General features: G+C 40.1%; 1 protein-coding gene and 1 long non-coding RNA gene across 2 annotated transcripts; one reads left to right on the forward strand and one right to left on the reverse strand.

The window, feature by feature from the left end:
* Positions 1-5,005: 5,005 nt before the first annotated feature.
* Positions 5,006-8,030, reverse strand: LOC133560809 (coiled-coil domain-containing protein 96-like). Its single transcript, XM_061913755.1, has 3 exons — positions 7,312-8,030; positions 6,899-7,249; positions 5,006-5,976 (listed from the first exon to the last, which is right to left on the reverse strand). Exons 1-3 carry the CDS (start codon positions 7,795-7,797, stop codon positions 5,668-5,670), a joined length of 1,146 nt encoding a protein of 381 aa, XP_061769739.1. The 5' UTR covers positions 7,798-8,030; the 3' UTR covers positions 5,006-5,667.
* A 4,906-nt stretch (positions 8,031-12,936) lies between these two features.
* On the forward strand, positions 12,937-15,152 carry LOC133560819 (uncharacterized). The gene is made up of 3 exons (XR_009808523.1): positions 12,937-13,156; positions 14,272-14,461; positions 14,980-15,152. It is a non-coding gene; the product is annotated as an uncharacterized LOC133560819 (long non-coding RNA).
* Positions 15,153-15,688: the final 536 nt, after the last annotated feature.

Raw genomic sequence — 15,688 nt, forward strand, 5'->3', positions numbered from 1 at the left:
GGTAAAGTGTCTTGCCCAAGGACACAACGGCAGTGACTAGGATGGCGGAAGTGAGAATCGAACCTGCAACCCTCAATACCAACCGAGCTATGCCGCCCCTATGCAGCAACACAGTAGTAGACCTACTCCGCCTCCATAAGGCCACATAGCTCCAAGGTTTGTCCCATCAGACAAAAGCTGGGCTCTTGTTTAAAAGTGCAAAATATCTATTCAATCCAGGTTCAAAACCACAAATCCCCAGGAAAAACCAGGTCATTGCTGTGGTGTTGGGAAACGAGCTAAAAGCCGTGAGCCGTCGGCTCCTTGGCAAGCGCAGCTCTAGGCGATAGGAAGTGAGGTTTAGACTACCTTGAGATGGTCAGAGACATACCACCCAGGAAGAGATGCTTCCAGGACAATGAGGCACACTTGTGCTAAATGGAGAACCAAGTCGGAAGTTGTCAACAATCGTCTCCAACACTAGTTCTCAAACTTTTTCCACCAAGTACCACCCCAGAAAACACTTCATTGGCCCTCCAAGTACCATCATAATGACCTACACTAATACACAGCAATGGTGTAGGCCCAAGTATTCATTAAAAACAAGGCAAAATATATTTAATACGTTCAGCCTCTGTAACATGACAAACATTACGTACAAACATTAACAATAACACGCAATATGCAGTACATCTTTAGACTTCTTTGCCGTACCACTAGATGGAGCCCTTGTACCGTACCACCGTTTGAGACTCAATAGTCATGGAAAAGTTGAGTTAAAAGTTAAAGTACCAATGATAGTCACACACACACACACTAGGTGTGGTGAAATTACCCTCTGCATTTGACCCATCCCCTTGTTCCACTCACTTGGAGGTGAGGGGAGCAGTGAGCAGCAGCGATGGCCGCGCTCTGGAATCATTTGGGTGATTTAACCCCCAATTGCAACCCTTGATGCTGAGTATCAAGCCGGGAGGTAACAGGTCCCATTTTTATAGTCTTTGGTATGGCTCTGCCGGGGTTTGAACTTACAACCTACCGATCTCAGGGCGGACACTCTAACCCAATGTGTGTCAAACTCTGGCCCGCGGGCCAAATTTTGCTTGCCATGTAATTTCATTTGGCTCTTTAGGCAACATCAAATTAACATTAGAGCTGGCCCTCCGGCCTTATACAGCGGCGGTGTCACTGTAACACAGCTACACTCATACTTGCGAACCCTCCCCATTTTCCCAGGAGACTCCCACAGTTCAGTGCCCCTCCCGAAAATCTCCCTGGGCAACCATTTTACCCGATTTCCATCCGGACAACACTATTGGGGGCGTGCCTTAAAGGCACTGCCTTTAGCGTCCTCTACAACCTGTCGTCACGTCTGCTTTCCTCCATACAAACAGCGTGCCGGCCCAGTCACATAATATATGCAGCTTTACACACACACACAAGTGAATGCAAGGCATATTTGGTCAACAGCCACACTGAGGGTGGCCGTATAAACAACTTTAACACTGTTACAAATATGCACCACACTGTGAACCCAAAACAAAACAAGAATGACAAACACATTCCGTTAGAACATCCGAATAAATACCCAGAAGCCCTTGCAGCACTAACTCCTCTGGTACGCTACAATATTCACCCCCAGCGACCCCAAACTCCGCCCACCTCATTGTTATTTTATTTTAAAATTTATTAGCCTGTGGAAAAAGTTAATGTTGATATTTACCTCAGAAATGCATTCATTTTATTTAACATACCAGTGATGTTTTTTTCGTTTGTTTTTTTGAAAGGTGATTTTGCAGTATTAACTTATATAAGTTTTGCTTGTTCCATATTCAGTGTTAAAGCAAATCAGTGTAGCAAACTGAGCAATACTTAATGTTTTATTCATGCTCTCTCTCTTGCTACTTCAAAGCTTGAATGTTGATTCATTAATTATTGTTATATTTTTTTCAAATTTATGATTAGCCTGTGGAAAAAGTTTATTTTGATATTTACCTCAGAAGACTGCAAATAGAAAAGAGGCATTACATTTGTATTTACATTAAATTTGTATTTACATTTTATTTGATATATATTATTATTATTTGAAACTGGATTTTGCATGTAGCTATAGTGTTATACAAGCCTGACTTGTTCAATATTCAATGCAAAACTTGTTTGTGTCCCTATTAAAGGGTCCATTTGCTCAACCTTGGCCCGCGGCTTTGTTCAGTTTTAAATTGTGGCCCACTCTGTATTTGAGTTTGACACCCCTCATCTAACCACAACAGGCTGTATGCTAATGATCAGCAACAAAAATGCATTGGACTTTATCATTTTGAACATGACATCTTAAAAAGATCTGTGAATAAAATATCCCCTGAAATTAGGATGTTGTTAAGTTTGTGTATTATATTTTGTTTGTTGGTCAAGTGACCAACATACTTGACAACAGACCTTCATTTCATCGCAAAAACAAAATGTCAAAAAAACACAGACATACGTCATTGTATAACTGGCAAGGTGCTGAACTTAACTAACGTTTGCTTCAATCGACAATGCTGCTATCTGCTGGCTAACAAGCAACATGACAGGTTGCTCACATGCTCACAGTCCACTTTGTAGCCTACAGTTCTCTCGTCCAAAGGCAAAACCTAGTAACTCACTTCTAGCTGATTTTGAGAAAACAAAGGAAAACTAATCTATCTTGATGCTGTCTTACAAAGTCATCAAACGTATAGATACTTTCTTCAGCTTTCATTTTCTTGCCGATTGAGCCATGGATTGAATCTGCTCTCATGAACATGTGCCCTTTCTCCAGATATTTTATCACAATCTCGGGTGGGCCACATTCTGTGTTTGCACATTGGGCAAGAGCCGTGTACAGCATCCAGTTTTTATTTTGACCTCCACAGTTATCTGCCCAAAAGAGTATGCAAGGGGAAGAATCAAGAACAATACATTTAATGAAGGTGCTTGCAACGTCCTGGGCCAATCTTCCAAATATCCCCTTGTGCCATAATATCACATAATCAGGTTGACCGTCGGCCCCCATTGGTGCAAATGTCTCATTAAAGACAATAAGGCGACTGACAAAGAAGCTCCGATTGGTCCCTTGAGATACTAGGTTTTTCTGTTGTATCTACGCGGTTATGTGGTAGTTGCTAGGTCCTGCCATGCGCGTAACAGCTTACTTACGGAACAAATTACAATATCGCATACACTAATGTAAAGCATATCACCTAGGAACTCCAAAATTACTATCAGCTTAGTTTTGACCAAAATTGAGTTACTGGGTTTTGCCTTTGGACGGGAGAGTTGTGCACTGCAAAGTACTTTTTTTTTCTGGCAAGATTTTATATTATTTACTTATTTCTAGTCATTGAATAATCTTAATTTTGGCACGAATACTTTTTAGTGTGTTAAAATTGAGAAAACAACTCTTCCAATGATTGTTTTCCCCAAATGGAAAATGTTGTTTAAAGATTCTGCAACTTGAATAATGTAATAAAATATATGTTTGAAAGTCCTGCTAATTTCTAGAGCAGGGGTGTCACACTCAAATACAGAGTGGGCCAAAATTTAAAACTGAACAAAGCCGCGGGCCAAGGTTGAACAAATGAACCTTTTAATAGGGACCCAAATAAGCTTTGCATTGAATATTGAACAAGCAAGGCTTGTATGACTTTATAGTGACTTGCAAAATCCAGTTTTAAATAATAATAATAATTAAAAAATATCAATGGCATCCATCCATCCATTTCTACCGCTTATTCCCTTTGGGGTCGCGGGGGGCACTGGTGCCTATCTCAGCTACAATCGGGCGGAAGGCGTAGTACACCCTGGACAAGTCGCCACCTCATCGCAGGGCCAACACAGATAGACAAACAACATTCACACTCACATTCACACACTAGGGCCAATTTGGTGTTGCCAATCAACCTATCCCCAGGTGCATGTCTTTGGAAGTGGGAGGAAGCCGGAGTACCCGGAGGGAACCCACGCATTCACGGGGAGGACATGCAAACTCCACACAGAAAGATCCCGAGCCCGGGATTTAACCCAGGATTACTCAGGACCTTCGTATTGTGAGGCAGACGCACTAACTCCTGTCCCACCGTGAAGCCCATATCAATGGCATATCAAATAAAAATGTAAATGAAAATTGAATGTGCATGAATAAAACGTTAATTACTGCTTGAGTTAGTGCTGCAACTGGTTCTGGGTATTTCTTCTGTTGTGTTTATGTTGTGTTACGGTGCGGATGTTCTCCCGAAATGTGATTGTCATTCTTGATTGGTGTGGGTTCACAGTGTGGCGCATATTTGTAACAGTGTTAAAGTTGTTTATACGGCCACCCTCAGTGTGACCTGTATGGCTGTTGACCAAGTATGCCTTGCATTCACTTGTGCGTGCGTAAAAGCCGCATATTATGTGACTGGAATGGCATGCTATTTCTATGTCGGAAAAGTGGGCGTGAGAAAGGTTGTAGGGGGCGCTAAAGGCCGTGCCGCCAATATTGTCGTCCGGGTGGAAATTAGGGGAAACATTTGGGAGAATGGTTGACCCGGGGAGATTTTAGGGAGGAGCACTGAAATTTGGGAGTGTCCTGGGAAAATCGGGAGGGGTTGGCAAGTATGAGTATTAGCAATGTATGCGGTGTTACAGCGGCACCGCTGCCATATAATACCGGCGGGCCAACTCTAATGTTAATTTGATATTTCCTCAAGGGCCAAATGAAATTACACGGCGGGCCAGAGTTTGACAACCATGTTCTAAATCAGTGGTTCTCAAATGGGGGTACGCGTACCCCAGGGGGTACTTGAAGGTATGCCAAGAGGTACGTGACATTTTTTAAATTATTTTAAAAATATTCTAAATATAGCAACAATTCAAAAATCCTTGATTTATTGAATAATACTTCAACAAAATATGAATGTAAGTTCATAAACTGTGAAAAGAAATGCAACAATGCAATATTCAGTGTTGACATTTTTTTTGTGGACATGTTCCATAAATATTGATGTTAAAGATTTATTTTTTTGTGAAGAAATGTTTAGAATGAAGATCATGAATCCAGATGGATCTCTATTACAATCCCCAAAGAGGGCACTTTAAGTTGATGATTACTTCTATGTGTAGAAATCTTTATTTATAAATGAGTCACTTGTTTATTTTTCAACAAGTTTTTAGTTATTTTTATATCTTTTTTTTCCAAATAGTTCAAGAAAGACCACTACAAATGAGCAATATTTTGCACTGTTATACAATTTAATAAATCAGAAACTGATGACATAGTGCTGTATTTTACTTCTTTATCTCTTTTTTTCAACCAACAATGCTTTGCTCTGATTAGGGGGTACTTGAATTAAAAAAATGTTCACAGGGGGTACATCACTGAAAAAAGGTTGAGAACCACTGTTCTAGATGGACAAATCTTAATTCGGAATGTCTTTTCAAGTACAATTATCTGTCCATGCAGTTAGTTAATGTGTATCAATTGTTATAAAGAAAAATATGACTGGTGATATACATAATTATGAATTCGTACACACAATTATATAAAATAAAAGTTAAAGTAACAATGTTTGTCACACACACAGGAGGGGAGGAGAGCAGTGGGCAGCAGCTGTGGCCGCGCCCGGGAAATTCTATGAATGAAATGCTACAAAAATCATGTGAATTCCGGCTACAACAACTGAATCCACGTCATGTTATTGATGTTTTAGTTGAAAGCGTTTCTTGCAGCCGACTTTTGAGTTTGTCCACTTCGTCTTGCAGCAGCTTCGAGGCGCCGGCAGTGACCCCAAAGTCCCGCAGCAGCATCCGGTGTCCCAGCAGCCCGGCATCATGCTCCAGGTCCGCGTTGTGCCTCTGCAGGCAGCTGCAGGCCCGCTTGGTCCTGGCCAGCAGGTCCCTCTTGGCGGCCATGGTAGCGTCCAGCTGGGCCAGCTGCTCGCGCTTGCTCAGGACCCCTGTGCGACTCCGGTGCAGCTTCTCCTTGGCGCTGGACAGCAGCTGAGAGAAGCCAAAGTCAATGCACACCAGGTAAAACCTACGTACCAGATAGGCTCCAGTCCATCAGCGTTGCTGTTCTGTATCTCTGTACACTGTTTGTTTGTCTAATCTTGAACGGGTTTGTGCTGAAAACAAAGTTTTGTTGTATGTGTGCAATGACAATAAAGACCTACGTAGCTATCCCCCCGCAACCCTGAAAGGGACAAGCGGTAGAAAACGGCTGGATGGATACTGTAATTATAATATTACAAGAAATTACTCAAAATTCAAACGACTACATTGCGCACTCTAGTACAGTAATGTAATTAACACTAAATTTACAGCATATATTATTATTTTTAAGCATTCTACTCAAATTACAGTGGTGGCATTCAGCTATAAATTTATTGCAATGAACTGTAAACTGACAGCTCTGCAGTTGCAGTAAGTTGCTGTAAAGATATTTTACAGGGGCAGCACGGTGAAACAGGGGTTAGCACATCTGCCTCACAATACGAAGATCCTGAGCAGTCCTGGGTTCAATCCTGGGCTCGGGATCTTTTTGTGTGGAGTTAGCATGCTCTCCCCGTGACTGCGTGGGTTCCCTGCGGGTACTCCGGCTTCCTCCCACTTCCAAAGACATGCACCTGGGGATAGGTTGATTGGCAACACTAAATGGTCCCTAGTGTGTGTGTGTGAATGTGAGTGTGAATGTTGTCTGTCTATCTGTGTTGGTCCTGCGATGAGATGGCGACTTGTCCAGGGTGTACCCCGCCTTCCGCCCGAATAGGCTGCAGCGACCCCAAAAGGGAAAAGCGGTAGAAAATTGATGGATGGATGGATATTTCACAGTACTGTAAATGTTACCGTGAAATATAATGTCATTCTCCGCCTGCATTGGCTGTGAATTTACGATGAAGATGTTAACAGTGTGGGTTCCTACCTCCAGGATCCGCTTCATCTTCTTGTGGAGCCTCAAGGCTTCTTGGCGCCTCTGCTCAAAGACTTTTCTCTGTTGCATCTTGTCGGCCAGCAGCTGCTCAAACTGGAGCTGGAGATGATCCCCAGCCTGCTCCTCCTCTTCGTCATGGAGCTCCTCCTCCAGACGCCGCACGGCGCTCTTCAGGCTGCCGTGCTTCACGCGGAGGCTCCTCAGTTCCTCACGAACGAGACGCTCAGACTCCAGAGTGGCTTCCACTCGGGCCTCCGCCGCCTCTTGGCCCAAACGTCGACTCAGCAGCGGCACCGCCAGCTTCTTCTTAAGCGTCAACAACGCCCGCCATTCGTCCTCCACCTGGGAACAAAACGGTCAATCGAGGTTGTCCATGATCCACAGATATGACCCACGGTTTTCACCTTTTCCTGCTCTTCTTGGCAGTGCAGCCTCATGTCAACCTCCTGTTGCTGTGCGCTAACCAGCTGGAAGGCGTGCTGTGTTCTCCAGTCCTCCAGAAGGTTAACGCACCTGTCATAGTCCTGTGTAAACACCTGGGGGTGTTCTTGCTCGGGGGTCTTTTTGCTGAAGTAAAAGGCCAGCTGGGCCTGCAGCAGCCTGTTGTGCTGGCTCACCTTGTCCCCTTCTTCCAGGAGCTCTTGGACTAGGTCCATGTTGTGTTGGCTGGTGTCCTCCGTCATGGACGTGCTAAAGGTCTCTGTGCTCTCTTCATTAGTCCTTGAAGGTTCTTCATTGTTCTTGTCGTGTGTCCTAACAACAACGATATCAGACGGTTCTCTTGTATCCTGCTGGCCTGGATCTTCTCCGTCAGGGTCCACATCCTCAGTCCACTTGTCTTGACTTCCTCCATTTTGGTCTTCATGCTTATCTGCCAACCCTTCATCCATTTTAGTTTTACTGATGATTTTTTTCTGATTATTAACAAACTATTTTAGGTACATGTTGAGCCAGAATGCTGGTATAGGCTCTCAGATGACCAAGTTGTGTTTTCTCAAGTTGTCATAGAAACTGCTCTCATGAATATTAACAAGCAGGCTGGGGCCTTCTTTTTCTTCTTCTTTTGTTTTTATGGCGGTTGGCAAGCAACCTTCTGGTGTGCATTACCGCCACCTACTGTAATGGAGTGTGGACCGAGGTGGATCCCTACTCTATATTCTTTTATTTAGCCCAGTTTTTTTAAAATATGTGTATATTGCTTTGTATCCTATGTTTTCTGAATGCAAACCTAATATACTTCCCTCTTCTAACCTAATATTTTCTTTTGCTAACTTATTTTCCAGTATTTCTCTTTCTCTATTGTATTTCTTACATTGTATTAAAACATGGTCAGCATTCTCTATTTGATGGCAAAAATCACACAGCCCTGTCGTAGGTTTTCCTATCAATTTTAGTGAACTATTTAGATATGTATGTCCTAATCTCATTCTAGTAATAATGTATTCTTCTTTCCTATTTCTACCCCCTCCTCTCATGACACCTACTCTCCTCTGGACTTTGTAAAACTCTCTACCTTTTATTTCCTTATTCCAATTATCCTGCCACTTTTTATTGTGTTCTATCTTAATTATGCTATCCACTTCTTCTTTACTGTGGTTAATCTCCATGTTTACTTCTGTTTTAGTGGTTGCTTGTTTTGCGTATCTATCAGCTAACTCATTTCCCTCAACTCCTACATGAGCAGGAACCCAGAGAAATGTTACCACACCTCCCGCTTTATTTATCCTGTAGATTGCCTGAACTATTTCATAAACTATATCTAGTCTTATTCCGGTGCTATGTTTTTTATGCTCGTCAATGCACTGCTGGAGTCCGAGCACACGACTGCTTTCCTTGCTTTGTTTTCCTCTATCCAGTTAACTGCCATATAAATTGCTACCAATTCCGGTGTAAAAACAGATAGTTTATCACTGATTCTTTTATTTAACACTATATTTCCTTGTGGGATAACTACAGCAGCTCCTACTTTACTATTTATAGTTTTTGATGCATCTGTGAATATCATGATGTTATCAAAAAACATTTCCTCAATCCAATGTTCTATCTGGTAACGATTTAAATTTCTATTCTTCAGTAATTGCATGTTTACCTTTGGGTTTTCATACATCCACGGTGGTATTGCAGGAATTGGTACTGTAGGGCTAACTTTGATATTGTCAATTTGTGCTTTGATACATATATCTCCTATTATCCACCCAAAACTATTCATTTTTTTATTCTCTTTTTCTTGGCAGTTTATTAGCACTTGACTGGTTGGATGTCCTTGCTTGGATCCTTTTAAGTTTGCCCAATACACTGCTGAGAGTTGATCTCTCCTCATGTCCAAAGGTTTTTCGTTCATTTCTACTTGTAATGCTGCCACTGGAGTAGATTTAGTAGCTCCACAACATAACCTTAACGCCTGCGACTGGATCCGGTCTATTTTCCCAAGTAGTGTTTTTGAAGCAGATTGATAAATAATGCATCCGTAGTCAATAACAGATCGAATTAAAGTGATATATATTGTTTTCAATGTCAACTTATCAGCCCCCCAATCTTTACCCCTCAAAGCCCTCATTATATTTAACACCTTTTTACTTTTCTCCACTATTTTGCTGATGTGGGTTGACCAGTTAATATTTTTATCAAACCATATTCCTAAATATTTAAATACTTGTACCTCTTCTATGTTTTCTCCATAGAGTTTTATTTGGAGCTTGTTTTGTACTTTCCTCTTCGTAAAATTTATGACTTTTTTCTTTCCAACAGAGAATCTTAAACCCCAAGCCGTCCCCCAGTCTTGAACATTATTTACCGCTTTTTGAATCTTCTTTTCTATATGATTTGTATTTCTACCTCTCTTCCACATCACTCCATCATCAGCAAACAATGCCACCTCCACTAACCCTTCCACTTCACTAAAAACTTCATTTATCATGATGGAAAATAGTACTGGACTTATTATACTCCCTTGTGGGGTCCCATTTTCCACTTCGTATTCTCTGCTATATTCATTCTCTATTTTTACTAATAATGTTCTACTTGTTAAAAAGTCTTTTATCCATCTGCACATTCTTCCTCTAATCCCAATTTTATTTAGTTTCATCAGCAACCCCTGTTTCCACAACATATCATACGCTTTCTCTATGTCAAAAAATACCGCAATTATACTTTCTTTATTTATTTGTCCCTTTCTAATTTCCTCTTCCAGCTCCACTGCTGGGTCATTTGTGCTTCTTGCTTTGCGAAAACCATTTTGGTAGTTTTTATAATTTCTTTTGACTCTAAATAATATATTAATCTTTCATTAATCATTTTTTCCATTACTTTGCCCAAATTTGAGGTCAATGCTATCGGCCTATAATTTCCTGCCTCTTCCGGATCTTTCCCTGGCTTGCATATTGGAATTATTACAGCTGTTTTCCACTCATCTGGTAATTTTCCTTCTTCATATATCCTATTATATAATTTCAAGACCACTTCTTTGCCGATGCTACCTAAATTTTTGATCATTTGATAACTCACCAGGTCTTTCCCTGGCGTCGTATTTTTAACTTTTTTTTTTAATTCGAACCATTTCATCCAAAGAAAATGTCATATCCATAGTGTTGGTAAAACTATTATCGTTGTTTTCCTTCATTTCCTCAATATTTAAACTAATTGTTTCTTCTCTCTTTTGTTTTTCTAAATTTCTCAAATTATCATTACTGTGCACTTTAACAAAGGTTTTTGCTAAAAGTTCTGCTTTTTCTTTATTTCCTACCACACTCCGTGTTCCATCTTTCATCACATGATTTTTATGTTCATTTCTGACCCCTGACATTCTCTTGATCATTCCCCACACTTGGCTTAAAGGAGTAGTTCTATTTAGTGTTTCACAAAAAGTTCTCCAATGGTGTTTTCTTGTTTTTTTAATAACATACCTTACTCTAGCTTGATGCCTTTTGTATTGGATCATGTCTTGGAAATGATGTGTTCTTCTCAATATTCTAAATGCTCTATTTCGTTCTTGTATTGCATCTGTGCACTCTTGTGTCCACAACGGCACTATCTTCCTTCTTCTCCCAATACTATTCCTTGGTATGCTCTGTTCGGCTGCTTCTATTATGCACATTGTAATATCTGTATTTAATTGTTCAATATCTTGATTTACATCTACTTCCTTTAAAGTTATGTCGGTAATTTCCCTAAATTTCCCCCAGTCACCATGACTATACTTCCATCTTCCTTTTATCCTAGTGCTTTCTGTCCTATGATTTATGTTTATGTGAATGAAGATTGGATAGTGATCACTTCCCATTGTGCTGTATTTATTTACTTCCCACTCCACCTTTCCTGCTAACCCTTGTGACACTAGTGTTAAATCTATTGCTGTTTCTTTACCCGGGACGACATCCAACCTTGTTCCCGACCCATCATTCACACACACCAGTTCTTTTTCCTCCAAAAGTGCTTCCAATGTATCCCCATTCCAGTCATCCCTTTCACCCCACATTGTGCTATGTGCATTAAAGTCACCACACCAAATGATATTGCCACTCCAGTGCTCGATTATTGTTTCTAGTTGGTGAATTTCTAATTTCTTGCAAGGATTATAGAAGTTTAGTACTTTGTATCTTTCTTTATTATTCCATACTTCTACTCCTACTATCTCTAGTTCTTGTTTTACTTTTAATATTGAATAATGCATATCTTCCTTAATAAATATGGCACATCCTCCTCCTTGCCCATCATTCCTATCTTTACGAATCGTTATATATCCTTTTATTATAAAGTTTAATTTTAGCTTCAGCCATGTTTCTTGAATACATATTATATGTGGTTTATTTTTCATATTATTACTATATCCCTTTAATTCCTGTCTGTTTGCTATCAAACTTCTGGCATTCCACTGAACAATTAACATGGCGTTGGATTGTGGTAACATGACTCGGTCTCGTCTACTCTCTGTAGCTCACCTTGCACCTGTTCCCAGGATAGTTCTTTTAAATTTAAAAACTTTGCTGCTGCTTTGACAATTATGTTGATTTTCTCAGTTTTGTTTCTAGCCTGTTCTGTACAATTTATTACGTAAGCCAGGAATACAACTAGTTTGTCCATTGAAATTCCTGTATTTGCTGCCTCTTGTTTTTTATTTCTTGAACTATTTTCACTTCTGTCCTGTTCTGCACTTTCTTGATTTCTTATTTTAACTGCCTCTGCGTATGTAATATTTCTTTCAACTCTGATTTGCTGTACTTCTGTTGCCTGTTTTCACCGTTCCTAAATGCCATCATTCTTTTCATCATAGTGACAGTTCCTCCTTTTATTTCTTTTTTCAGATCATCTAAATTTTCTCCTCTTGGGATTCCTGTCACGACTCCTCTTGCCCCCTTTCGTTCTCCCACTTCGATTTTTTCCTTTATTATTTTGTTGCACAGTTTTTGCAATCGCATTGCTTTGTTCTTTTGCTCTCCATTTTTGCATTTAATCAACAGCCGTCCGTCCCTGAGCACCTTCGCTATCTCCACCTCTCCAATGTCCTTCTTTAATCCCTTAACCAGTGTCATCAAACTAATGTCATTCATATCTTGGTTTGATTTAAATGTATACATTATCTTATATTCATCTACCATAACCCTTTTCCTCTTATCAACCTCTTCATCGTCTTCATGCACTCTTTTAGCACTCAACTTTCCTTCACTCCCTCCTCTCCCCTTCTTTCCTCTCTCCCCTCTAATCCTATCCATTTTTTGATACTATCCTCATACATCCCGTCACTATCCACTTCCACCTCGATCCACTCACAAAACAGCTTATGCTCAACCGCCAAAACAGATTTAGACACTCTCGCCGCCGCCAATTTCACTCCAAATGTTTGGTAGTTCCGCCAGGCCGGGGCCTTTGTGGACGTAATAGCACATATTCGCCATCAGAGAACAGGGGCGGAGCTAGCGGGGAGGCCAGGGTAGCACTGGACTCCCCTGAAATCTGATTGGACCCCCCAGGTGCCACCCCAGATGATTGACATATCACGGCACCGCACGTCTTGTCGGAAGGAGCCAGTTGCATTTTTAAATCAGTGAAGCCTATTGGCTGCTAAGTCCTTCCCGTACAGTAGTTGGCGCTATGTACCACAAAGCCTTGCGAGCCACGTTCATTAGGGGAGAAGAAGAATCGCCACTGAAGAAGAGGAAGATTTAAATTGGAGTCGCTTATCGTTGCTGGAGACCGGAGAGCCGGAGATCAACGAAGCTACAAAGAAAAAGAAGGATACTTTACGACGAGAAGGTTAAGTTTTACGGTGGTGTCCTAATGAGTCACTGTTTGAAATAACTTTTGTAGATAGAAGTTTTTTTTTCTACAAGCAGAGAGCCACGGCATCAAGCAAACGTTAATGTTACATTTCATGGCGTCTTGCTTCCAACAGCCGCTAACGTCTCGTTTAATTCATTTGGGTCGCTATTTATATTTACGTGTTTCTCCAATGATTCTAGAGCAGTGGTTCTCAAATGGGGGCACGCGTACCCCTGGGGGTACTTGTAGGTATGCCAAGGGGTACGTGAGATTTTTTGAAAATATTCTAAAAATAGCAACAATTCAAAAATCCTTTATAAATGTATTCATTGAATAATACTTCAACAAAATATGAATGTAAGTTCATAAACTGTGAAAAGAAATGCAACAATGCAATATTCAGTGTTGACAGCTAAATTTTTTGTGGACATGTTACATAAATACTGATGTTAAAGATTTCTTTTTTTTGTGAAAAAATGTTTAGAATTAAGTTCATGAATCCAGATGGATCTCTATTCCAATCCCCAAAGAGGGCACTTTAAGTTGATGATTACTTCTATGTGTACAAATATTTATTTATAATTGAACACTTGTTTATTTTTCAACAAGTTTTTAGTTATTTTTATATCTTTTTTTCCCAAAGAGTTCAAGAAAAGCCACTACAAATGAGCAATATTTTGCACTCTTATACAATTTAATAAATCAGAAACTGATGACATAGTGCTGTATTTTACTTCTGTATCTATTTTTTTTTTAACCAAAAATGCTTTGTTCTGATTAGGGGGTACTTGAATTACAAAAATATTCACAGGGGGTACATCACTAAAAAAAGGTTGAGAACCACTGTTCTACAGGAATGAACCACTGTTCTAGAGGAATGAACCTAGCGGAGAATCAGCCAGCCAGCTAGCTGTTTCATGCTCTGTTGTAATGTAACGTTCTCATGGTAGTTAGCCTGCTGTAACTGAAAAGTCTGAATATTAAACTTAGGTCTACAGTGGTTTATTTGCCCGGACATGTTTTAGGCTTGAAGTGGAGATTTAATAACACTGTGTGATTGTAAGTGATGCCTGGAGTAACGTTAACAAGACTGGCTTATTTTTTCATAGGGTCAGTTGAGAATGAAAAGGCAGGGGGAGAAGATTTATGACCTCTTTTTAAAAAGAAGCAAGTCAGGGTCAGGAAAAGATGAGGCAGACAAACAGCCAGGATTCAGGTCTGCCAGCAGTCCTGGCAGCTCCCATCCTGGGACGAGTCAGGAGGAGAGAGAATGTGATGCACACAGGCCATCATCACCAGGTCAGAGCATAGAAACAGTCACATGCACACTTAAGTAATTTTAAGTTACAGGGTTCCTACGCTAGTATGGAAAGTTTGGAATTTCTACATTTCCAGGTCTGTAGTAATATGGAAGATGGAAACAATTGTATGGAAATATATTTATACTTACCTGGGTTATTTTAAGATTTGTGGGTTAATTATTTTGCATACACTACTTATCTACAATCTTCTGGAAATAATTTGGTGACTTAATGGCATACAAATTCAATAATGATAACAAATGATTTCCATGATGAATTGCATAATTTATTCACATGATATACTCATCTCAAATGTCACAAATTATTGGATTCTTTTTTAGATTATTTTTTTACTGAGAATTCTGCGAATTAGGGTCTGGAAATTTCAAATGTGTAGGAACCCCTAAGTTTATTTTTAGATGTTCTGAAGTGTTGGTTACTGATGTGTGTTGTTTTTTGATGGTGGTTGTATGTTAATTTTGCTTACACTAGTATTTTCATTTTCATACAATGTAGTTCCATTAGACACAGAAGAAAAAGATGGCAGCTCCCTTCCTGGGACTAGTCGGGAGAGAGAACTCACAACACAGCACAGCCCATCTTCACCAAGTCAGAGCATGGACAGAAACAGTCCCATGCTCAGTTCAGTAATTAAGTTGCCAAGTTGTGTTTTACATTTTCTGCATTGTTAATAAACTGCAAATTATATATACATAAATCTCATCTCCTGTGTGCTTAGTATGTACATTTCAACATTTGCTGCTCCGATTGCAATTGATAAGTCAAGAAAAAAATTGTTATAGTCTGTGGACCCCCTGAAATAGCCTTGGCCACCCCAAGGATAAAAGTCTAGCTCCGCCACTATCAGAGAGCGCTGTCCGAACAACAATGCGTCTCCAACGTGTGTCGTTTGAAGCTGTAATGACAGGAGACCTCCACAGGAGGTCGCTGTAATTACAAATAATTCTTAGTCGTGTATGGATTTCCAACAAAGCCGTGTATGCCAATTGCTGTCCTTTTGACGTGAGTATTTCTGACCAAACTAACCCAAAATAATACGTTTATTTATCGTTCTAAACATACTCCACTGTATAAACTCATATTAAAACACGATTTTAGTCCGTGAAATTATAATTTTGCAATCGTATTTGATGCATTCAGCTGCTACATTACCGTACATTCACCTGACAAAGCAAAAATAAAAAAATAACGACCAAAATATAAC

Source organism: Nerophis ophidion, linkage group LG10 (assembly GCF_033978795.1).
Source record: "Nerophis ophidion isolate RoL-2023_Sa linkage group LG10, RoL_Noph_v1.0, whole genome shotgun sequence".
NCBI lineage: Eukaryota > Metazoa > Chordata > Actinopteri > Syngnathiformes > Syngnathidae > Nerophis > Nerophis ophidion.